This window comes from Melanostigma gelatinosum, assembly GCF_949748355.1.
Source record: "Melanostigma gelatinosum genome assembly, chromosome: 9".
In the NCBI taxonomy this organism is placed as follows: Eukaryota; Metazoa; Chordata; class Actinopteri; order Perciformes; family Zoarcidae; genus Melanostigma; species Melanostigma gelatinosum.
In genome coordinates this window covers 8,506,727-8,532,445 of record NC_136642.1, presented here as the reverse complement: position 1 = coordinate 8,532,445, position 25,719 = coordinate 8,506,727, and the positions used below count along the sequence as shown (strand labels likewise).

At 46.0% G+C, this 25,719-nt stretch overlaps 1 protein-coding gene across 2 annotated transcripts in view; it reads right to left on the bottom strand.

Moving 5' to 3' along the window:
* bcam (basal cell adhesion molecule (Lutheran blood group)) overlaps positions 1 to 24,387 on the bottom strand; it is a 43,878-nt gene extending 19,491 nt beyond the window's left edge. Inside the window, exon 1 of one of the 2 annotated variants that reach the window (XM_079275003.1) lies at positions 24,149 to 24,387. In XM_079275003.1, coding sequence (XP_079131129.1) covers positions 24,149 to 24,212 — 64 coding nt within the window. In that variant the 5' untranslated portion in view covers positions 24,213 to 24,387. The remainder of the gene's footprint in view (positions 1 to 24,148) is intronic. The other variant, XM_079275004.1, reaches the window with a different exon arrangement.
* Positions 24,388 to 25,719: the final 1,332 nt, after the last annotated feature.

The following is a 25,719-nucleotide window of genomic DNA, read 5'->3' as shown; positions in this document are numbered from 1 at the left end:
CTTCTGTTTGCTGATGTTGTTAAAACTACCGGATGTTGCTGGCATTTGCAAACAATACAGTTGTGGTCGGACACTGCAGAGAAAACAGTTCAGTTCGGTTTGTGCACTTCTGTTGAAGCATTGAAAGGAAAACTATGTCCCCTTGCATAGTTTGAATAGCAGTATATATACTGTATGATAAATGTGTGGGTGTGTGTGTGTGTGGGGGGGGGGGGGGTTGGGCAGGGGCAGGCTGGCTCAGACTACCAGTGTCGGGGTGGGTCCATGTAAGGCCTGGAGTCCGTCAACGCCTGACTGATGAGACACAAACAGGTGCAGCGTAGGAACAGCAGCTGCTAAACACACACACACGCACACACACACACTCACTCACCAACAATGAATGCCACATGTAGAAGGCAAGGGAGGGGGGGAGGGAGGGGGGGGAGAGAGGCAGGCAGTGACACACAGAGATGATGGACGGGGAAGGAGAGAGAGAGAAACAGAAGAAGTTTCCCAACTCTCTAGAATGCACAGACTCAAAACGTTTGTAGAGGCAGAAGTTTTTGCAACCAAGGAGACAAAAAATAAAAACACACACATACAATGTATCTATTTCTGTCTGAGAAGCAGACAGAAATAGATACACTGTCTGTCTCTTTGGAGACTTCTAATGGGCAAGTGCATCCATACAAGGGCCATGCATAGCATACTAAGTGCTGTAAGTGATGACCTGTTGGTGTCCTGCCAAGTGCTGACCTTTGAGAGGGAAGCGCTGATATGTATCTTATGCCAATTATAAACATACCGACATACGATTAGTATTACAGGGAGAAATGGCCGGAAAAAAAGGAGACAAAAAAGGGTTGCGAAAAAAAGACAACGCAAGAAGGACAGGGAATTATGTGCCAAGAAGAGCTATAAAATACCGCAAAGGCCATGGAAAAACTGCACCACCTGAGCCTCGTTCCCACTGCAAACATTGCTTGCAGTCTGACAAAGCATGCAATATCCTGTTGCACTGGAGGTCTGATCGTGCACATGTACGTGTGGTGCTTGCGTACACGGATATGAATACGTCTATTCAAATGTCAAAATTGTCCCGAACAATGCAAATCGCCATTCGGCACAGAAAATGATTCAGTGATGAGTTTGTTCTTCACAAATCTGCGCAAATAATGATAAATGATTTGTATCTGACCTTTTTACAGAGTTATGTGCTTATGTATGCACAGAGCCATGCTGCTGGCTCTTTGTATGAATCTTTTGTGTGCTGCTGTGTCTAGATTTGCTTATGATGTTCCATGCAAAAAGGAAATTACCCCAAGTGGGACCGATAAAGTAGTTATAATAAGAGTCTCCATTGAACTGCTCCCAAGACAAATTGCTGTTTATTGCTATTTGCCTGCTAATTCTGATATTGGGGGGGGGGGGGGGGGGGGGGACCGGTCTGTTACGACATCTTAATCAAAGAGACTTTTAAGTGAAAAGAAACTCTTGCAAGTTTCCAACAACTCCTACTGTCGCATGCTTCACTAGACACCCTTGACAAAACTTTTAAGTTTTTGTTTTATTCGGATGGCGGAACTCTGAAGCAGCAATTACAGCAATCAGAGAATCATCCTCAGTCTTGTGAATCTCATCTGACCCTTCACAAGCCAGTCAAAAAGCTTCTGCAGTCTGGACTCCCAAAGCAGACAGTCGACGTCGATTGTGCTTCAAAGATGGTATCTGGGCTTCTAATTGGCGTCAAACACAAAAACATCTTCGCGGCTCGAATTCTAGGTGCTAGGCGAAACAGGGTGCCCTCATTTAATCATGTTTTTCTTTTACGAGGGTTATGTGTGATGTCTGTATGTCGGGAAAGGGCGGAGGGGTGTCTTGATTAAAGGAGAGATAGACCGATCCCGGATGTTCAGACGCCACATGCTAAGCCCTTGCACTGCAATCACAGGATATGAAGGGGGTTGTCTGTCTTCCTGTCAGGGCTTGTACCGATGTACCACCTGAGTAGAAGTTAAATTCACACCTGGGACCCTGCAGCAACACACACACACACACACACACACACACACACACACACACACACACACACACACACACACCTACACACACTCCAGCTGGTTGTGGAGGACATGTGAGCATAGGAGACTGTGTTTTAACACTTTGGTTATTTACTGGTAATAAAGCCACTGGCTATGTGCGTCAGCTCGAGCTGGAAGAGGCGAAGGAGAGACTGTGAGAGGGAAAACAGATTTCATCATTTGTTTGATGAGAATCCTTTTTATTGTTCTGTTTTCAGTTTTCTGCAGTTTTTGCATTAGCTCCATTTGTCCCCTCAGTCAGGTTCTGATATCAACCTTCCTGCTTCGGATCCGTTTCCTGAAGTTTAAAGTTTTGAATGAGGGTATAATGCGATTAGCACTTCAATCACGTTTTAACTTCATCGGGATTCACAAGTTGAACTTCGTGTAAAGTGACTAAGGAGAGACAGAGGACGACGGCAGAAGAACGAGGACACGAGTTCAGAAGAGGACCGATGTTCCCGGGGGTTTCACGTTGACGTAATGCAGCCGAGTCAAACGTAAGGCCACTTTCAATTAGCCTGGGCACACATCACTCTTCCACACCATGTTAGCATCTGCCTCCTACGCGACGCAATAAAATGCAGAGCCGCACGTCATCGCAAAGTTCAATGAGTCGGCAAATGGTGTCTGTCCAGCCACGCAGCGGGTGTGTGGATTTATTTGTGTATTAAAGTGTCTGTCGTATTGGAGCCGAGGGCAGAGGGGTAACATCACAGTTGCGACAGATAAATCACAGCTCTCCTAGTGTGTGCGTGTGTGTGTGAGTGTGTGTGTTGTGTCATCTCACGGCAGTTTATGGACTCAAGCAAACAGTGTGAAGTGGGGCTACAAGGTCGGCCCCTCACACACTCTTTTGTCTACCAGGAGATTCCCCCTCGCTGGTTCTGTCGTCTTGGCAACTGGGCGAGAAGTCAAGCCCATTCAAACAGGAGAGTTTAGAGCTCTGTGGTCATTGAGTGTGTGTGTGTGTGTGCGGTGTGTGTGTGTGTGTGTGTGTGTGTGTTGGGATGGGAGAGGTGGGTGGGTTTGTCTTCGAACATGAGCCAGGGAGTCGGAAGAAGCAAATGAGGACAAGGATAGATGGTAGGAGCGAGGAGGAGAAAAACAAAAAAAAGGAAAACTCGGAGACAGTGTGCATGAGTAGAATTTGTAGTGCTGACATTGCGGTCCTGCGTCCCGCTCTGGTTGAAAAAATAAACTAAAACAAAAGCCAAGACGTCTTATAAAGAGATTATAAATCGAGCTCTAAATGCATGAGTCATGTGAGTTTTAGTGCTGTGTAAGCGCTTCTGCAAAAGTAGCTTTGATACATCGTCTCACTGATAAACCAAAGTATTCTCAGAGTGTCCCCATTCGAGTTAGCTGAGTAAAATTGAAATCATACCTCACATAGAATATCTGGGCCATTTGTAAAGCTAATATCTTTAAGCCGACACAATCTGCTGCCATTATATGTGACTCCATTAACAGTGAGTTAGCAAGACAATGGCCAGAGTCTATTAGAGCTCGCTTTTGGGTCTTAACACAGTGGGCGTAACAAATAAATAACAAAGCAAGGCCATAGCGGCGAAACGACATGCAGGATCGGATAAAAATATCAAGAGGAATTTCATTATTTTTCAAATCAAAGGGCACAAACCAGAGTGGGTTAGCCAATTACCGAACCAAGTCTCTTCCTGCATGCCTTTCATTTTCAGAGGGAACTCAATTTGGTGAAAGAGAGAAAGGACTCTGTGTGTGTGTGTGTGTGTGTGTGTGTCCTGATCGACAGAGAGAGAACCCAATCAGTAGATGTCACTGAGGGGGCAGAGATGAGAAAAGGTGTTAATATTTAATGTTTCAGGGCCCCTGAATCTGGGCCTCCTTTCCCCCTTCCTTCCACCCCTCTCGCCTCAGGCACTCCAATTAACACAGCCTGTCCTTTTCTCAACCCTCTCTCTCTCCCAGTCTTTCTCGCTGTATTCCCCTCCTTCCTTGAAACAGCCCATGGCGAAAAATAAAATGTAGAAACAGAGTGGAGGCAGGAATGAAGGGATAGGCAGGCCACAAAAAAAGAAAGGAGAGTTGGACTGGGGTCGCGTTCAGCAGATGCGATGAAAAGTTTGGTTGAGAAAATGCAAAATGGCGGCGCATGAGCATCAAGCCAGAGAAAGGAAACTTGTGCACAGAAGCTGTCGTAGATGCAGGAGTTAAAATTGAGGCAAGGAGAAAGATGAAGTGAGGGAGGGAGAGGGTCCCCTGCGTTTATTTTCAATTCCCCTCTGCCTCTGCCCATTTATCAAGGTAAATGACTCGCTTTAATGGGCCAGAATGATATGCATATGTTTGGCAGAGGCAATCTGCTTGCGTATGTTGCCGCTAATGTCGCTGGCGGCCATAATGGGGTATCCTAATGAGGTGCCTTCAGTGATGGGAGCAGCAGTAAAGATTATAAATTCCTCTCGGGGAAGGAGCAGCCCTGAAGTGGATGGATGGAGGGATGGATGGATGGATGGATGGATGGAGGGAGGGATGGATGGATGGATGGAGGGATGGATGACAAACTGGGAGTGTTAGACAATGTCTCACTGTTGTCCTCCAACATTTTTAATTTTTATTTCTGATGATATAATACAAATTGGATGACTGTCAAGAGGTCCAAAAGCACTGCATCTGCCATTTCTTTCTTTCTTAAGATCTTCGTACTTCCATGCACTCAGATATCATTGGGTGCATTTTCTCAGAATTCACCAAGGGCCCCACTGGTAGGGCAGTATGCTGGTAACATTAGTATCAACCAGTGATTTCTCAAAATGCTGCAGAAACTTAATCTCATCGTCATGGAGGATATTCCACATTTTGCGAATGTCGAGCATGTTAGGTTATGTACTTCAGTATTTATTACTCCATTAAAAGTCCTTTACTTTTCAGTGTGTCAAGGGAAGTCATTCATATTAAGATGAATAGAAAGAAAAAAGTCAGCATGTTCTTCGAGGGAGGACATCTTCAGGATTCACCGTCCTTCCCTTCTGTTTTTATAAAAACCCAACATCACTGCTGTTGCAGGACAGTCCGTGCTCTATTCGCTGCCTGTTTGTCACTGTAATGCTTTTACATTTTCAAAATGAAAACTTATTGACGCCTCTGTTTCCTATCGTCAGGACAGATTGTCAGAGAGAGGGCGAGGAGAAAGGCTGACTCAGAGTATAAATAAAGGGAGAGACAGCTAATCTCACTAAAAGGGTGAGGACAAAGTGCTCTTCCATCTCTCTCGCTTCCCCTCTCCCTCCATCCTTAAATCAATTCAGTCTGCAAGTCATGTCCGAGCACACAGTGCGGATAAATACTCAGCGTAAGGTAGCTCTTATGTCCAATTTACTGCAATAAACAACCCACTGGAGTGTGTCCATTACAGTGTTTGTGTATGTGTGTGTCTTTGAGAACACAAAAGGCACACGGTGTGTTTGGTTAAGATAAAATAAATATGCCCAGACACTTTCGTTTCCGGAGGGGAAATACGATTTGATATAAGTTGTAAGGTGAAAGCAGGCCAACATGTGTATCTGCGAGTCTCAAAATTTCTGCTCTGAAACCGTACTACCCAAAACACGCACACAAATACACACACACATATATTCAGTAAAGGGTGAAACAAGCTGCACTGCCAACTCGTGTGTATTTTAATACTGATGAGTCCGGGGATGGATGTCTCAAGTTCTATTTACAGTAGTCTATTTACAGTGTGATTACCCTTACAGTAACAAACAGAGAGGAACACACGCACAAACACACCTGCCCGCCCTTCATATCTCAACAGCTCAATTCCTCAAAAGCACAGCCTCCCACTGTCGCTGTTTTTTTTACCTTTTTTTTTCCAGCAGTCATCTCAAGCTGCATTGTAGCACCCAGGTGTTTGGTTGGCCTGACAAAGGGCCTTTTCCTGGGTGGACGGGTTATCCACACACTGCACAAGCTGAGGTAAACAAAGGGAGGTAACAGAGGGACTACGGGTAAATATCGCCAAGATGCCGCTGTAGCTTGCATCCGGATCTTGCCCCTTTTTAAGATGACTGAGATATTTGAGATTAAATCACTGTATGAACTAATGGAAAACAGACCCTCGCTTGCAGCCGGCTACACAGATCTGTTTCCCTCTGTTTTAGATTTCTGTCCACAGGATGACAGACAGTTTGCTAACTGAACAAAGAGAAGAAGATCTGTCAGTTTTAGTGTGGATCTTTACGAAACGCCACAAAATGTTAGCCTGGATGGTCATTTATTCTCACATGAAATTTGCACATTTGCCTTACAATCGGACTTTTCCACCTTTGCTTTTATAACTGATGCATTCATGAAAATAAAAACTCTTCTTGCTTGTAGTGTTATCCGATGGTTTGCTCCACTTGAGCAGAATCACTCTGCGTTGTCTCTCTCTCTCTGCTGTGTCCTCTTCACTGTCTTTCTCTCATTGTCTCTCTGTAGGAGTGCTGAGTAGCACTCTGCCCATCCCGTTTAAAACCGGCCCTCCCTTCACCTCTAATGAGCCTTCATTTTGGCAGAAGAGGGAGAAAAAGCCAAAGAGGGGAACACCATTTCCACTACTTCAGCTGACAGCAGTTGCCTCTTGAAGCCCTCTTCTGATACCCACGTGGGACGACACAAGAGGCCTGGAACAGGCAGAAAATGGTGGAGCAAATGGATATCCACTCTTCCTATTAGCCTCCATTATCCACAAGCATCATTTCATAACTAGCAACTAACAAGGCTTCGGTGTATGTGGCCGTGCCCCTTTTGAATATTCGACGGTGAGCCTTGCCTGGGCTATATAGGATACACAAATCTGGTGTGGACAGCTCAGACCAGAGAGAATTGCCCTTCTTTGTGCCCAATCTGAAATACGAGCGCGCTTGCTGAATAAAGCGGGGTCTTATAAGGGGGTGAGGGCGCTCCTTAGGGGGCCAGGCAGCCGGGCGTGACAAGCCGGTGCCGCTGTAATGAGATAACAGGCCACTGGAGTACGGGTTGATTTGCCCCTCCATTCTTTCCTTTCTCTACATCCCTTATCCCTTTTGCCATTTTTCTTATCCATCCGTTGCTCCATTTTTTTTTTAAAACAGGCCCTCGCGCTCGGCAGAATGGTAAAGCCCGTGTGTGAGGGACAGATAGAGGGATAGAGAGGAAGGCGTGAACACACTGGCAGAGCGATAGGGGCAAAGCAGAAAGAAAAGGGCACAAGAGCTTGAAAGGGAGCATTCCTGAAAACATATTCAAGTCCATGTTGTTAACAGGATCTTGGCAATCTTGACTTCAAGGAAGGCCAGAGGTAAAAAACTAAACTGAACAACAAAAGAAATGGCACAGTTTAAAAGTTAAGAGAGCGATATAGATCAAGAGATACAAGACACTGTGTACACACAGAACGGGTCACTGGCTCCAGACAGGCTGGATAAAACCTACCTCGACTCCTCCGCCATCACTAAATTACCCCTGCACCTGCCCTCCGGTCCTACTCCCACCCTTTCCCTCCCCCTAACCCCTCTTGTCTTGGGCAAACAGTCGTATGCAGTGTTGACAGTGGCAACACTCAGTGGGAGGTTAAGAGATACGGGAAACCCTGACTAAAAGATGAACGCATTCATTGTGTACTGGGAATACATGACTAACGCCTCGCCATGTTTGTCTTTGTTGTTGTTTTTTTGCTCTTTCCATAACTCGTGCTAATTCATTGCCACCATTGACCTCCATGTGTCAGCTAAACCACTAGATTCCAACTTATCTTTCTCACCTCTTCATACTCCACCACTGATTCATTGGTTTAAAAAAAAAATAATAATAAGTTTGCTCCCCGTCTCCCTCTTCAATCAGTGTTTCCTGATCGTGTTTGGGTGGATTCATAATGTCGATGGTGAGGCGCTCAAAGCCGTGATTTCATCTGAACGACACTCGCTGTCTGCCTGCCTGCTATCAACACTCGCTGTCCCAAAACAGCGCATAAGCCGGAGATTTAGAACGGTCTGTCTGGCCCTAAATCTGTAGTCTCCTGCCTGGAATACCTCACACAAGGCCGACTGTTACTCTCACTACCTTTTTATGCCGCCCCCACCCCACCCCACCCCTCCCTCCCCCTGTTCCTTCTCCCCCTACCTTACTCTCTCCCCCACTTTCTGTCTTTTTTTGCCTATTATGGCGGATTAACTCATAATGCTTGGATGAACTTCAGTAAGTGGGGGGTACAAAGTCACACATCAATACACACAAAATCACTGGCTGGCTGGCAGATACGGTCACAAGCCCACTGGCACAGACACATGGAGCCTTCTGGAGTACAGTGAGACACATGCGGTACACACACACGCGCACACACACACACACACACACACACACGTTTACATAGAGGGACCAGACTCCCATGCTGATACAGAGCAAAAGGTGCAGAATCCAAACCAAAGCCTCTATTAATCCCCCTGATCCCTCAGAGATAGAATAATTCTGAGTTAATTACTATTCTCCTGCATTCCTCTCTTTTCTTCCTCTTGATTTCTAAATCCACTAAACTCCCTCTATTCCCTCAGTCCAACAACCATTTGAATAAAGCGTCTACTGTAGATCCGTCTTTGTCTCCGCTCTCACATTTCTATTTGTTTTTTCCCTGCTGCTCCTCTTGTGCCTTGGCGCGTCTACACTATTACTTGACGGAGTGAAATGCGAGGTAAATGTGGTTATGAGCCCTCTCAATTTTCTCTCTCCCTCTCTGACACACACACACACACACACACACGCCAATGTACAGGTCTTGGCAGCAGCTGACACAGAGTCTGGCACAGAGGTTGTGTCTTTCTGGTTGGAGCTTGGAACCACAGTGAGTTTAATTAGAGTGGAGAGGGACCACATGGCCGGCTGGCTGGCTGAGAGGCCGGGTACTGGAAAGACCTAATAACAGCCACGCTGTGCGATGCTCGCTGTCAGGAGAAAAACGTACACGCCAGTGTGCATACACATGCTGATATATTTATAGACATAGATACAGTGGCACCACACTCATTTGTATGCGGACAGCTTCCTCAAATGTCTCTCTGCCTCCAACCGATGCCAACAGTTTTCTCATGCAGATAGCTCATTATGGAGAGATAAAACACCCTCGTGGTGTAGTTAAAAGCATCCTACATCACTGTCCGTGTCACGCTGCATTATCTTTTGTGTCTAGCGGTATTTTGTTGAATGTTGAATGGGACATATTTCACACGGGGGGGGGGGGGGGAGAGGAATAGAGAATGCATTCTCACAAAGCAGATTCTATTTTCTGCATCAAGACTTCGAGACAGTCCGGCAGATAAGCTGGAGACGAGGAGATAGTGAGAGGCTGACGCTTGCCCATACATGGGAAGGGCAAGGAGATGGAAGAAAGCTACGTATGCACACACACACACACACACCACATATTTACACACCCAGTGAGCATATTTCAAATATCATTCAGCATATGGATAGTTCCAAGCACACATATCATGAGTGGCATGCAGATCACATATTATGCACACGTATTTTATCGTAAACCCCGACGGAATATGAGCTCGCAAGAGCACACAAATATGCACTGGAGTTAGCCAACTCCCGTCTGCGTTAACCTTCCAGCATTCCTCGCTAATCTGCGCTATAATGGCACACCTGCCCTCTCCCATTCTCCATTACTTCCACAGACATACAGCGGTGGTTTGAGGCGGAGCGGAGACGAGGGCCCACTAAACATATTCATGAACAAACAGCTGATCCATCTGATTCTCTCTTTCTTCATGCATCCATATCTTCAACACATCCTCTTTTGATCTGTTTCCATACAGGGAGCAGTTTTGGGTTGTTTTTTTTTCATAAATGAAAGGAGTAGTGGTTGGTCTAAGCTTTAGGGGGGGCTGTATGTTTCCATGGTAACAGACAGAGGTTATTGTCACAGCTAGACAGGCATTATTGTTAAAAGTGGGAAGAAAGGCCAGGAGAAGGCTTTTATATTTAGGGGCAGGTCAGAGATTGGAACAGTGCAGGCCAGGGGGCGAATAACTAAAGCAGTGGGCAGGCGGGGTAGATAGGTAGGTCACATTATTATTGATTGCCTGACATTATGTGGACAGCAGGGGAGTCCGCAGAGACAGACAAATAAATTGTGGCTTGACATCAAAGTCCGGCTGCTGACATTGAGCCCGCAGGGAACAGAAGCAGCCTCGAGGATGGATTAGACGTGGATAGATACACGCGCAGACGCAGAAATAAACTATGGGAACACTGTCCTCGAGTTACCTGATAAAACGAAGGTTGAAAAAAAGAGGAGAGCTTGAAGACGACAGAGCGAAACTACAGGAAACGTCAAGCGTGAATCATTTCAATTCCAAGCTCGGATTTGTTTTTTTATGAAGCCATCTTCACATTTTTCTGAATAACACGAAACAGACACGAAAATGTCTAACTCAGTTACACATCAAGGCTCATCAGGGACTTTCAGAAGGTGCATTATTCCAATCCTCGTAAAATTACAATCTGCTACCCAGTGGGCTGCATTTTCCACATTCATTTATGCTTCATTAAATTATTATTCATTGCCCGGATTCTGAAAATGAATGCGAGACCACAGATGAACTAATAAGTGAAATGAAGCTGAGATTTAAATATTCAACATTCATTTTGACTAGATTCCAGCGACACTCTGCCGGTGACACTCTGCCAAAGTCGTCCATCATGACATACGTGTATTATGCTGTTAAGGCCACGCCTGGCACAGACCTTTCGTCATTGCCGTCATTGTCTGCTAAGTGATTGACTTCCCCCCCCCCCCCCCCGTGCAGATGGGTATCAGCTAAGCTAACCGGAGCCAGGTGATAACATTTGGAATGTGTGAAACCTGAGAGAGACAAAACAACTCGTGTCTCAACCTGCACGGACCTGCAGCTCCAGGAGGTGGAAGATAGAGACACTGCGGGGCTGATGAAGATGGAGGAGGGGAGAGGAGAGGGGAGGGGGGTGAGGCAGGTGAGGGCTGGTGGGTTTGCTTGAAGAGACGGCAAAGTCAAAAACAAACAGACAAAAACAGTGGGACGTCGTCACGGGTGGGTAAAGAGACAAAGACAAGTGATGGGAGGGGGCGAGAGGAAGAGGATGAGGGGAGAGAGAGAGGGGGAAAAAGGTCAGACATAGTAGTAGAGTGAAAAATGCCTCGGCCACATTCTACTCCCTCACCAAACCTCATGAACCACCAAGCACTCACTCACTCTCTCTCTCTCGACATATTTTAAGGCTCACACAGTGCCCATGTCCGGCTTTTCAGGAAAACACACAGGACAAAAATAGCATCAACTCCTCCTCTCCTTTGAAGTGTACTATAGCCACGGTCATCTGCTGCCGTCAGTGCCGTTGACCTCCCATGAGATCTCACACCAGATGGGCCCGTGACCCTGCGGGCGGTTTGGCATCCACGCACAGTCACATACACAATTATTCACCCTGATTTAAATAAAGCCCATTTACACTTCTATAAGGTCTATGTTTCCCCACTGACATTTCATCAATAGTGTGGCCCCCTTCAAGTTACTGACGCCTCTTTTACTGGCTACTGAAAGCCAAGGGACCAAGTGAAGAGTGTGGTAATAAGAACATGACGGTTGCGTCTAGAAGGAAGGACAGAGCAGTTCAGAGAGGGTTGGAGCAAACTAAAGCGGCTATTCATTTTAGTGCGGACAAGACTGAAAACTGAAAATCCCTTCTCCCCATTACCACTGGCCACAAACATCGAGAAGAGGATCTCCTTCACTCCCCTGAAATACTGTGCCTCCCTGCCTCCATTCTCATGTAAACGCGCAAACCACGTGTCCAGCCAAGATACCATATCACGAAAAACAGTCAGAATAACTCAGAAAACAAAACAAGTGATGACAAGAAGATTGAGTGTGACAGGCAGAGATTACAAGGATGACAGACGCTGATAGGAAGAGAGGGAGGGGGGGGGGGGGGGGAAGTGGCAAAACTGGCACTGCATTGCTACTGAAGATGCAATGCTGATGGCCAGCATACCAGAATCAAAGGGGGAAATGAAGCATACGAAAGGAGTGTGTCAGGCTGTCCTTCATTGAATTGCTTTCATCATGGCTACTGCATACCACAGAGTATGGAGAGAGGTTGGTTCCCCTTTTAATTAGAGTCCTAAGATAAGGTACCTCTGATGTTTTGTACATGTCTATGCTTTTAGACAGCTTTTACACCGTTGAGGGTTAAATCTAGCCCTGGCTTACATATAAATAAGTATAATACAGTAAAGCGTTAGCCGAAAGGAAAACTCTGGTTTCTGTCAAAGTACATACTGTATGTCTCGTTGTAGGTGTTTACAGGAGCAGATGGTCCAGGTAGGCGTTGCAAAGTGCTGGTTGTTTTTAGATAATGGACAAAATAAAGCATCACATGGTGGGAAGCAAAGCAGGATGATTGAGTGCGTGTATATCTTTGTGCATGTGTGCAAGAAGGAGGCTTCTGGAAGTTCGTAGGTGCGTCGAAGCTTAGCTATCAGCACCTCCACTACCCTGGAACTATCTCATCCACCTCCTCCATCTCCAGGCATCTGGTAATAATGTAGAGACGTTTGAGCATACGAAGGCAGAGGGAGGCAGAAAGCATGGCTGGGTGGTTAGAGAAGAAAAGGGAGGAGGAGGAGGGTCTGGAGGTGAGGACAGAAGGGTGGGGTTAGATAGAGGGTAGTGGGCAGGACACCATTCTGAGCTAGATACAGATGGAAAAGATCAAAAACCTGCCTAGCAGCGTTCTTGTAAGTGACACAAGAAAGGGAAATCATGAAAAAATATTTCACTTGAATTTAACGAAAGTGGATCGAGAGAGAGAGAGAGAGAGAGAGAGAGAGAGAGAGCGAGAGAGAGAGAGAGAGAGAAATGAAACGGGGAAAAACATGCAAAGAGCAGGGTGAAATGAAACGCATCCCGTATATTATGTCTGTGATCATATGACTAGATATTCATAGCCATCAGCCGTGCTTTTCATTATAAGAGAGGGGGATGGAAAGACAAAGGAAACAAGATGGAGATAAAAGCAGACATGATACTATTGAACTTGTTTCAATTAGATGAACTCAAAGGCGGCAGTGGCGGCGGCGGTGCGTAGCTGGACCTCCCATCAGCATCAATCATTCATTATTCATAACACTGTGTCCAAAATCACAGGCCTGTTCATGAAAGATCTTCTTTTTTTTTATCAAAGGCCCAGTCGATTTGAGCATGAGTAAGCTACTCAATTTACATTTCCAGAATTTCTTTCCGCTGTTGTGATGCGAGTCACCGATGTGAGTTCTTCTCAAAGGCCGCTGAGTCCGTGTGTCACCACATGTCATTGAGAGCAGCGCGCTCTTGTAATGCCTGGCTTAGAATTACACACATTCTGCGGTTGGTTTGAGGGCCCTTGGGCGAATTTTGACTTTCATGGTGGGGAAGGTGTTTGAGAAGGGTTTGCAGAGGCAGGCCAAAAAAAAAAACATGTCCTTACAGGTATATGAGAGGAAGGGGGAGACTGAGGGAAGAGAGGAAAGGACAGGAAGGAGAATGGGGGTGGGGGAGGGGCTGTCAAATCCAAGTAGAGGTGAGAAGGACTGAAGAAGTTTGAGCTGAGGAATGTGGAAGAGAAGTAAGCCAAGTGACAGGAGACGTGGAGGCTGACAATCATCGGCAGGGCTCCAGAATGTTCCATGACTTCATGGACAAGCAGAAAGGTAGCTTGGGGGGGGGGAGAAGCCAGCCCTGTATCTCCATTTCTCTATAATGACCTGTGAACCACAAGCGAGGGCAGGGAGAGACACAGGGAGGTAACACATGGAGGTAACACTTGGAGGAAACACTCCAGCTTGAGTTTCAGCCGCGCACAATAAGGCAGATGGGATTGGAAGACCCAGTGGATCGTGGGTAAAATGAGTTCCGCAGATTGAAGAGGCAACGTATACATTTAGCGCACGAGAACCACAGATGCTCACCATAAATCACACCAAGTGGTTGCTTCATTCATAACATTTTGAGAATAAGTGGCCACATATGGGAGCTATGCCCCAAAATGTGCACTGTAGGCAAGATTTATATATAAAAAAACACAACCATCTCTACAGCAGCGAACGGCCTCGACTGAGCTCACGGTTTTCTCCATTCATTTCTTTCTGGTGAATACAGATGCAGGAAATGAAGACTCAAAACTTGAGCACTTTCTGAACTCACTGATGACTGAAGATGGCCTCGCCCGCTACTCAGAAAAAAAACATTTGATTTCTGCAATTTAAACTCCTCTTCCCACCCACATTCATAATACCGTCATGTGAAACCAGCCGATAGCAGCTTCTGTATTTATCTGATAAATTGTTCCATTTTGGATTGCAGCATTACATCCAAAGCAGCTGTCACAAACAAACAGAAGCACTGCAGTGTTACCGGCTAATATGGTTTACTGGCAGACCTGTGGACCGAGCCTGGCTCAACCTGATATGGGGGCTTGTTTCTGTCGTCCGGAGCCAACCAGCCAATCATTTGGATATTGTCTCAGGTTTGTACTGGAGGCTTTGGCTGCTCTCTGTGAGTCAACTGACTGATAATCCACCGCAGGGGCTCTGACCACAGAGTGGAGTGGGAACGGGCTGACACGAACAAGACAAAAGAAACAGGAGAGAGAGAGAGAGAGAGAGAGAGAGAGAGAGAGAGAGAGAGAGAGAGAGAGAGAGAGAGAGAGAGAGAGAGAGAGAGAGAGAGAGAGAGAGAGGTGGCATAAGACATAGAATGATCGAAAGGGAGAATAATAGCAGTTGTGAGAACAGAAACCAAGAACACAAGAGGAACTGGAAGAAGGGGAAACTGTCAAAAGACAGGGAAGGGTGAGGAGACAGTGAAAGGAAGAAATGAGGCCACAGAGAGAAAGAGGTGCAGACTGTGTTGTAAGTGAACACATGCAACACGATCTCCAGTCCATGCCCGTCCAGCTGTCTCTCTTCTTTCGCTGTCACTGCCACCATTTCCTTTGTCCTGCTCAAAATGCTAACCCTCCCCAATGGGAGAAGGCAACGAAAAAAGAAAGACGGACTGAAGCACAGTGGGGGAAGGAGAAAGTGTTGGATGAAGGACAGGAGGTCCTGTTCGGATACTTGGACACAGCCAAAGCGAGGGAGGAGAGAACAGGTGGCCAGCCACAGGAAGACAAGTATGCCATTGTTTGGCTGTCGCCGATGTGAGCATAAGGCCCACGTCTGCTCAAACTGCACCATAGCATGTAGCATCTCTCATCCGGTCTACCCATGAAGTTAGCATTAGCAAGGGGTCACTGCTGCATACTGAGCTCTGACTTTGTTTGCACCGTCATGCCGATGGTGGGCCGGGCTTTGATGCTCTCTTGAACCGTTACACCAACTGCCCCTAAAGCGGCGCCAAACGAAGACACACACACAAACAGATGGGGAGAGGTGGGGAGTGTGTGTGGGTGCGCCGAGGGACTCCCGAAAAGGGTGTAGGCAGTGGATGGTAGATTTTTTTTGGCTGGCTTTAGCTTGCCAACTTCCTTGCCAAGGAGAGCAGGCTCCAATTCTGACAGCCTGGATCAAATACCACCGGCTGGTGAACCAGAGGCCACAACCATGGCAGCACAATATGACACGACGCAAACAGGGAAAGAAACTACCACCAATTTATGACAAAGCAAGAAATAGAGAACGAGAACAATAGAGAAATAAATAGTAAAGCTCAAATAAAAGCTTGACCTCTATCCAATTATTTTGCCAAATGTATTAATCCGGTAGACATCAGTTTAACATGAAGTCTAATAAGGTCTTCTAAGGAGAGGTGGTACAAGGCATGTGAACGTGAGGCCCCCCGAGAGTAGTGCTGGGCTCCAACACTGTCCCATCCGCAGCTGGTACTGCCATCGATGTGAGATTACACACAACTATTTATAACCTCCGTTAAATCCGGATTCCAGTTCATGCTGGGGTTGAAGTAAATGTTCACATGCTCCTAACAGCCCTGACTGCTTCAATTGACGGGTGCCCACACACATAGTCGGGTCCTGCCCCACACACGCAGCTTGCTCTTTAGTTTGTCTCACACACACACACACACACGCGCACACACACACACACACACTGCAGTGTTAGTTCAGTTAATAGGGTTTGCATTCCAGACACACATTCAAATACCCAGACACCCCTTCTCACAAGTATCTGGATGAACACACCCACACACACGGTAACATTCTTAAGCACCTACATACAGTACATACATGTATTCATGCACGCGTGCACAATCGCACACGGTTTAAACGTCGAAGAGTACCACCGAGAGTTCGTCAAGCGCTCCCTTTTTTTTGCCCTCCTTCACTCTTCACCTTGTCTCCATTCCTTTCTCCTTCCTTTCCTTTCTTCCTTCTCTCTCTCTCTCTCTCTCTCTCTCTCTCTCTCTCTCTCTCTCTCTGCCGTGTGGATAATCAGCCCAACATTAATACCTGCATTCCAACAGCCTACAGGAAAGTCTCAACAATGTAGCCTTGTTCAGCTGCACAAAGAGAAAGACCTCACTGAAAAATACATGTGAAAAATGCCGCAGTGAGGAGTCCCACGGCTACAGCATAGTATGAAGTGAGGCACTTAATGATGCGAGATGAACACAGTGGAGTGGAATGCACTTGGCTCTCGTGCTGATTCCAAAACTCGAAGCCAGTCCATAAAGAAAATAGATGATATCAGTTAAGTATAGCACTTATTAACTCATAGTCTCTGAGGCCAGGATGCACAGGATCAATTGCCTTGCAGCTGAGCCATGCTGCTTTAACGGTGAGTGATACTTCAGCATTATAGTTCATTGATTTTCAATGGTAACAGATTGTGATGGAAGATTATATTATGTTGTCTTACAAAGTGGTCGAATAGGTGCAACGAGTAGTCTATTGATCACAACAATCAACAGATAAATTAATTGGTGACAATTTTTACAGTCAATTAATTGTTTGTCATTTCTTGGCTCATGTGTCTCAATTGTGATGCATTATGTTTTGCATAAACTAATTCATTTAATAAGACATTAACAGATTAATATCTTGGGGCTTTGGACTGTTGGTTGGACAACAAAAGACATTTGAAAACAGTATTTTTATCGACCAAACAATCGACTTAAAGGATCAAATATTAAGCAAACTAATCTATGAAAACGAATCATTCAGTTGCAGCCGTAGTCAAAAGGAATTATGTCAAGCAAACTGAAATTCATTCCTTATTTATGTGACCGGCCATGCTGTGATATATTTCAATTTGGTAAAATATTCCTATTCATATAATGGAATAGATTTCCAGCCGTAAGTACGAGTGAGACATAATGAAAAGCAGTGGCATGTACTGAGAGCTCCATCACCCTGCCTCCCCTCTGCCTGTCCCCCTTTGTCAGGCCTTATTATTGAACATGTGTCCTCTCTGCCCCCGCCATTAACCAACCCCACCCTCACACACTGCTTTCAATGCTCAGGCACACACACACACACACACACACACACAGACACACATAGACACACAGGGCAGCGCACACTCCCAAACTGCTAATTGACACGTGGAGTCGGTGCATCTTTCATCATTCTCCACAGAGACAAATCTTGAAGTGTGTTTGTGTGTGGTGTGGGTGAGGAATGGGATCAAAGGGGGTCCTCCAAGCTGCCTGTCCAAGACCCCTCAGCCTCTCTGAGCCCTCCCGCATCTCTAACGCAGTCGCTCTTCACAAGTACCGCATATTCAGTTGGCTTCTGCTTCATAGTCATTCTGTATCAATAATCGTGAACTAAATTTAGTCTTGCTGCTGCGACATGACCAGGGCAGAATGCAAGACGCTCTCGGGGCAAAACACTGGGGTTATAATTACTTTATCCCTTAATAACAAGAGGCTAAATCAGTTAGGCACTCTGTAAGTCTAACATTATCCCCACAATAACTATCCATCACGTTTGTTGTTCTGCAGATTGCAAAGACATGTAATTGGGAATCATTTAGCCTGATGGAGTCATAACCCAATTGAAAGGCATTGATTTTGGATTAAATATTCATATGGACCGGGAGCAAGCTTGTACTTTTTTTTTCCTGCCAGGCTGAATGAAAATTAAGCTATGAAACTCGACTCCCCTCGCATTACCGGAATATGGACACAACTGATGAACAACGCAGGAGATTCAGCATTGAATTTCCCAATAAAAACAACTATAAAGAAAGGCACTCTACTTATTGGATCAGCAAAGTCAAGTGCCTTACGCTGCTGCAACAGTGTACAGAGACGCAACTGCATTAATATTGTTGCACCGCTGGAAAGTGACTGTGAGTCTTCTGGCTTGATTATTGTCATTAACTGAACCGTCAGTCAAAAATAAGGAATTCTGCTCAGAATCACCAGGGATTTGAGACACGCTGCTACCGGTGGCCACCTTCTGTTCAGGCTGTTGTGATGATTAGACAACACATGGTCTCCGTAGGACGCATGTGTTTTGTGTCTGTCCCTGGCAGGGACGAGAGACAGATGACGGATGGAGGGTGAGACACGCGAGAGGAAGGGAGAGACAGATGAGTGCGAGAGATTTAGAGGAAAAAAACAAAAACACAGTGATAAAAGGGATGATTTACAGAGATGGGCGTAAAGCAGGGTGTGGTCAAGAGACCGACAAGCGAATTCCAGAGAGAAATGTAACTTAAAGAGAGAGAAAAAAGACTCAAACTAAAGTTAAGAACAGAATGTGACTTTGGAAGAACATTAACAGTCAGAGCATGGTAACTTTACTCCTCTACTGTCTTTCAAAGTCAAGTTCACACAGGCAGAGAGGAGAGATGGGAACTTTAGGGCTGTGGTCGTTGTTTCAGAGGGGGCTCAGGTAAGCGAAACCTCAACAAAACAAAGACGAGTTATGTCCTTGGGCGAGCCCTGAAAACTGACACTGGATCTGTTCAGCGATGATACTCTGGCCTTGTTCTCAGGTAACGTGGGGAACCCCCGTTCCTCACACAAGCAGACATGGAGTCCTAGTGAACAACCAACACACAGAATACTGACATAAACTGAAAGGTATATTTGGTACCACCTCACGCACAAACACATCCCCCCCTATGCTCCTCCTCCTCTTCCCTTCATGGAGGATTAATGTTCCCACTCCTGTCTTCCAGGTCCCCACGGTTCAGTTAAAGCAATAAGATCTCATTGTCAAACAGTGCCCAGCCTCACTGGAGAGGTTAACCACCGCTGCTTAACCATTAACTAGATTAAAGTCGGGGGGGGGGGTGCAGGAATGTTCTCTGACAGATGGAAAAGCGAGATTGGACATGAAAGGTGGTTTAAAAGAGAGAAGATTAATGGCAGTGGTTTTTGGCCAACCTCTGCGGCGGTCGTTTGAGTAAATTTACGCACACACGCGTGTACACATGTCTGCACAGAACATTCTGTAGGCGAGTTAACTTCACGTCGAGTTAACGTCACGTCACCCTCATCTTCTGGTTATCATTCGATCCAGAGCAGTCATATTTCTGAAGCCACTCCTTCGGAAGAAGGAATTACTGGGTCAGAGGTGCATTCAAATACCAGCCCACAGGCTTGAAATCCTGACTCGGTAGCATGGGAAGTGATTCAAATCATGTACAGTCATTTTGAAGAAGCGTGACAAATAAATACTCAAAAATCAACGAGACGAGCAAGTTAAATTAGGGGTAATTTAACAGCAAACATACCGTTTTACTCTCTCCTTTCCCCACAAGCCAGTGGTGTGGAAAGACACTGTCTGAAAGACGGAGGTGGTAATGAAACCCAAGTGTGTGTGCGTGTGTGTGGCTTCTTTGGAGGGATGCATTCAACAACTGCTGCTGAGGCAACTGTTGATGTCTGAAAAGCAACAGCTTGCGGGGCTCCCAGAGGACGCTTCGCCAGCCAACAGTCAGATGGAGGGTTTAGGGTTGGAGGGGCGCAGGGGTTAGGATTTCCTCTCTGCTGCCAGGAAAATGATCTCCTTGGCCACAGATCCAGGCTTTTCCTTGACATTCCCCATTCCTAATTGGCATCCGTCAATCCTGACGTACTCCGCCTGTCTGATCCTCACTGCTGCTATCTCTGCCCCCCACCCCACAGTCACACGCTACGTGACTGATTAAAACAGTTGGTCACAAGAGGGTGTAGTAGTATGAATGCCATTTTCTGTGGCAGGCACAAAACATGTAGGCCATCGTATTTCCTTGCCGATTTATGACACAGATCTGTACAACGCGTGGCTAAAGAAGCTCAGGCCAATCCTGCTGCTTTATCTATTCCTACAACAACAGGCTGAGGTATGGAGGCTCTTATCCACGTATTGCTACAGCACTCTCCTGCTAAATGGATTGCCAGCACTTAACCTCGTCTCCCGAAAGAGCTTTGTGAATTTTCAATTTTGCTCAAACTCTGATTTGCCTCCCCCACCATCCCATACACAGAGGAAGAGACAAGGACACCCATACAGACGCATGTAGACTCTTTTCAAGGCTGCATTTGAAATTACCCATCGCCGTCATCTTCCTCCCTCGAGACGAGAACAACATGAAGCTCGGTGGCTTCACAACAGTCAGGTGTAATCATCTCTCATCCCATCCCTTGATCTCTCTTTGTCTGTCCCTTCCTCTCTGCTTCCTTCCTTTCCTGCCTACAACGAACAATAATTACAAGACAGCATCCTCCAAGCAACAGATGACACCAAAACAACTCCTCGGCCGCTTCTTTCACACCTTATTCTACATATTCATGAGAGTGTGTACGTAGGTTTTTCACAACAATCAAACTTAAAGGTCGAGACTCAAAGAAGATGGGGGGAAAAAGCCCAAGCTAATCTGGTGAAATGCACCTTTTGTTTTATGTATGCGTAGCTGTGGAAGTGTGCGTAATCACAGCTTTGGCTGCAGCTCTTTTGAAGTTCTTGCGGGGGATTCAAGGACGAAAAAGCCGGAGGGTAAACTTTTCCCATCTCCGCTGTGAAACACATGCTTCTTACTAACTTGACTTCAAATCACGTGAACGCAACCTATCATCTGCTGATGCCCGGTTGCTGGTTTCCAGCTCATCAGCCAACATCAGTGTGCTATCACACAGCTCCAATCCCCTTAGCAGAGCTCAATGATTACTAAATGGACTTCCAACCACAACATGGTATTACCTTAACCGACTAATGTTTAACTGGTGCCCCCCCGAGTGAAACCTGTGTGCGGACTCCAGCTTTGCACCTATAACACTGCCTCTTGATGGTGAGATGGGGGCCGCATTGTGGCCACTTGTTTGTACATGGATTACCGCCTGTGACTTGTGGTGGGAGGGGGGGCTTTGAAGCAAGAAAGGAAGCCCTTGTCCATAGAATTTGAAGTGACGACAAACAAACACACACATTACAGAGCGAGCTCCGACGTGTCCGGAGGAATGCCACTCATTCTCAGTGCTCTGTTCCGTCACTGTCACACACATTATGTAGAAGCACGCGGAGGGGAGAATGAACCACCCCAATAATTACAGCCCTTCCATTCCAAGGCCCACTCCCCCAGAGGCCTAAATAACAAGGGGGGCAAACATGGACTTGCTCTCCCAAAGCAGTCACGATCAATCTGTCACTCGCTGCTATACGAGCTTCCAGTGCAACATCCTGCAGTTCTACATGCGTGTGCTTCCGGGTGTGGTGGCATATTATGTGTGCAGGTGTGTTAATAATTTGAGGTTTGTGCGAGCGCACCCTTCAGTGAATGCATGCTATGTGTGCGTGACTATTTGCCATCCGTGCTTTTAGGAATGCACACGTGTGTATGCTTGCAAGAGACTAAAACCGAGTGCCCCAGGACAGTTGTGAAAAGAGGTCCCCTGGCTTTTATCTCCTCATGGATAAATGGCTCTTTTTCTGGCCTAATACCATAATAATTACACACGTCTCCGGGGGGTACACTTTTGATGTGGCGCTGGTGGGCGGAGGGGCACAGAAATTAAAAGTGAGGAAATGACTGTGGGAATTAAGGTGGCGATAGACAAAGAGGCTGACGCTGTGTGTTCGACTTTAACACCTTGCACTCAGCTGATGCTTGTCGCTGCGATTCTTTCCGCCGCTTCCTGAACACTTTGGAGTCGCTACAGTTTAGTGCAAACTCATCTGACCATTGACTCTGCTTTTGTCTCTTAATGTCACTTTGTTCTTTTTACCCCTTCTTTTAAAAGAAAGTGAAGCAGTGCCAGAAGTTATTGCTTTGAAAAAAAAAGAAACTACTCAGACAAAAACACTGATTGTATTTCAACGACCTTATGTCTCTTTGTAGTTGTGTGAGGCTTTAATGTTGTAATGCATTTTCCTCAACATCCGCTCAGAAAAAAGTCTTCAGAGACACCTGGAACTGAGCCTTTGTGCTCAAAAGCGCCGCAGCTGTACAGAAGGATGTGTGATTAACACTGCGGCCATCAATTACAGGGCACTTTTTTAGGAGGCACCTGTTGAAAGGCTCCATGAAGGACAGACAGACAGCAAAGCACTACTGTCTCTGACGCCAGGGAGGAGGAAGTCGCTCTGTAAAAGCAGATCTGGGGCGGTGAAGAGGCGGGAGGTGGAAGGAGAGGGCAGGAAAAGCTAAACCAGGTAAAACTTGGGCGGTGGAGGCTGATATAAAGAATGCTATGTTTGTATAAAATGAAAAGAGGTTGCTATAAAACAGAAGGAGGGGGGGGGAGGGGTTGCAGAGCACGTCCAACCCCGCCCTTCAGCTCATCCTGCTTCAAACCACTCAGACTCTCTGCACAGGCCAGGAATTAGAAATAACTTTCACAGGCTGACCACAAAGCATTCCAGCAAATTTGATCTTCACAGTCAAATAGGACCCACACATACTTTCAAGCCAAACTCATGAGACACACAGATATCAACATCAAGCAACTGATCTATTATACATGACCAGTTATGAGGGAGTGAATTGGAGATGAACCTCTACGGCAAACGCAAAACCAGGTCAATACTAAACTTGAAGCCTAGAGCATCACAGCAACTCCTTTCATGGATATATAGCCGACTTGGTTTTGGTCAGTAATCAGACATGTTACTTTGACGGGGATCATATGAGGATAAAGTCAAGTTGAATATAAATTGGCTTAGTCTCTCTGGCAGCACCCAGGGGTGCTGAGGGCGAGGCGCGCTGCCAGCAAAGGAGACGCAAATCCCGCAGATCAGACTCAAAGAGCTGGAAACTGCACCCAGCAGCCAGACATACAGCAGCATGGATGCGCCCGAGTCAGGCAAAATAAAAGCGTCACATCTCGCACTGTTCAGGAAGAAAATGTTTAGAACGTCCGAAACATTCTTGGAAGCTTTTTTTTGTTGTTGTTGTAGATTTGACATTTAATCTACACTTTATTTACACGTAAACATTATTGTTCAATCCGTGTTTTATTTTGAAAGTTCAATCTGTTTCACTGTGGCTGCGTCGCAGAGGTACATGCTGCTGCTTTGGTGTTATTGAATTGGCAGCGGGGTGCAGACTGAAATAACGGTGTGCGCTTTTAAAGTGCACTGAAGTGCGGAGCTGAGACTTACCGCACAAACTACAAAGAGCAACCATTAACCCTTTAAAACATCCCACCAGCGGAGATAAACCGTGCTCGGGGCTGCGCAACCGGACGGCTACTATTTATTTTTCACCACTTAGGCTGCAGTTTAAACCAGCATGAGTTGTTCGATCGGCTACACGTATGTCCATTTTTGGTTAAATCCGGTTTTCCACCTGCTATCGGCGTGTTTCCGGCTTATCTGCTCCGCCTGTAACAGGTTGCTCAACGCCAACCAAATATAGAACATAAATAAACAACAAAGTGTCCAAGGAGAACTACTCAATGAGCCGCTTCTGACTGCGGCACGTACGGACAGGTCTGTCCCGGTAAGACCTCTTAAAACTCGGCAGTCCGCGAAAGAGTAAAGTAAGAATCTGCAGCCTGAAGCCATGAAAACCTAACCAGCACCGCCTGTAAAGCATTGTAAAGTTACTAAAACGGGCTGTAATAAAAGAAATAAAAAATAAAAAAGTAGCGGAAAGTGTCAACGCGAAGTACCTTGAAATGCCCAGAGCAGCAAGGTGCACAGGAGCGACGTGCGTCCGAATGTGGTTCCGTCCATGGCCGCTTTTCTAACTTTTTCAAGGAAAAGTATATCACTTTGTTTTTGGTTGTAGAGTGTGTAAATCTGGCAGCAGCGACTCTTCTTTCTTCTTGCAATGCTCCAAAGCTTTTTGGACTTCTCTGGCTACCTCTCTCTCTCCCTCTCTCTCTCTCTCTCTCTCTCTCTCTCTCTCTGCAAAGGAGTGCCTCTCTCTCTTACACACACACACACACAGAAATCTGATGCTGGTTGCAGTCTTCTTGGTTGATGTATTTGCACAAAAGGTGACCCCCCCCCCCTCCCTCGTCGTCCTCCTCCTCCCCCCAATTCAACCCCTCCCCTCTCTCTCTCCCTCTCTCTCTCCCTCTCTCTCCACCTCTCTTGCAGTGAAAAGACCTGCTTGACTAATCGCGTGGGTCCACTGGGGCCTGCAGGATTTCTAGCCAGTTAAAAGTGATTTTATCATGAGGCTCTCTCATTGAAACACCCAAAAACCGTACTCTTCATCAGCTTTAAATTCAATTCATTTTATGATTATTGGAAATTGTGGCGCATGTGGGGCATGGCATTGGGAAACAATCCTTAATAAAAACCATAATAAAATAGACAGTTGAATAATTGACTGCTAATACATTAATCTGGCAGGTTACTAATCATCATTCAGATGTCTTGATCTTACCCTAAAACTAATTGGTTGGAGTAGAAATCACCATTATTTGGCTACTTTGTTCCACAGACAAATGCCCTGCCCCGGTTAGGCTTTCAACATTGCATTTGTCTCAAATGATGAATTTAATTTTTAAAACAGCTGGGGGCAATTTCTTGAGAGTGGGCTAAACTGTCTCGCCTTGACAGACATACCATTCATTCCTCGACACGTAATCTCTTTAGAATCTGTTTGGGTATTTGCTGGGCATGGTAAAGTTCAGACATACAGTTATCATGAGGGGCTAAGTGGCTTATTCGCAATGCGATAATACCAGTCTGAGTGCCTGGAGTGGCTATTGTGCGATCTATGAAGTTGAAGTTCCATAAACTAGCAGTTGGAAAGCATAAACATGTCAATCCCTTATAAGATGGCTTAATGGAACCACTGCCCATCTAAGTGCACAATACAAACATCTATCTCCTTGTAGTTTATTTCTACTGGAGACTGTTTGTCTGTGGAGCAGCACTCAATAACCGGCACACCCTGCAGGTAATAATAGTCCCTTGCAGAGCAGTTGCATTCAAAGACACACATTCCAAACATAGTTGGTCCAAAAACAGCTGGTTAATATTTTTTCAGCCCCGTTCGAAGGGGAGAGGCAATACTTGCTCCACTGCACCGTACACACAAAAACACTGATTGTTGAGCTGCCTGGAACACGAACACACACCCACACACACACAGTTGTTCTAAGACACTAGCGGGAATTTGCATCAGCTACTGAGAGTTTGACGGATCGCAGGCAGTTTACCATCACACCGTCTCTTTCTCTGAATCTCTCCTTCTCTCTGTCTATTCCCAGCAATGACAGCAGGA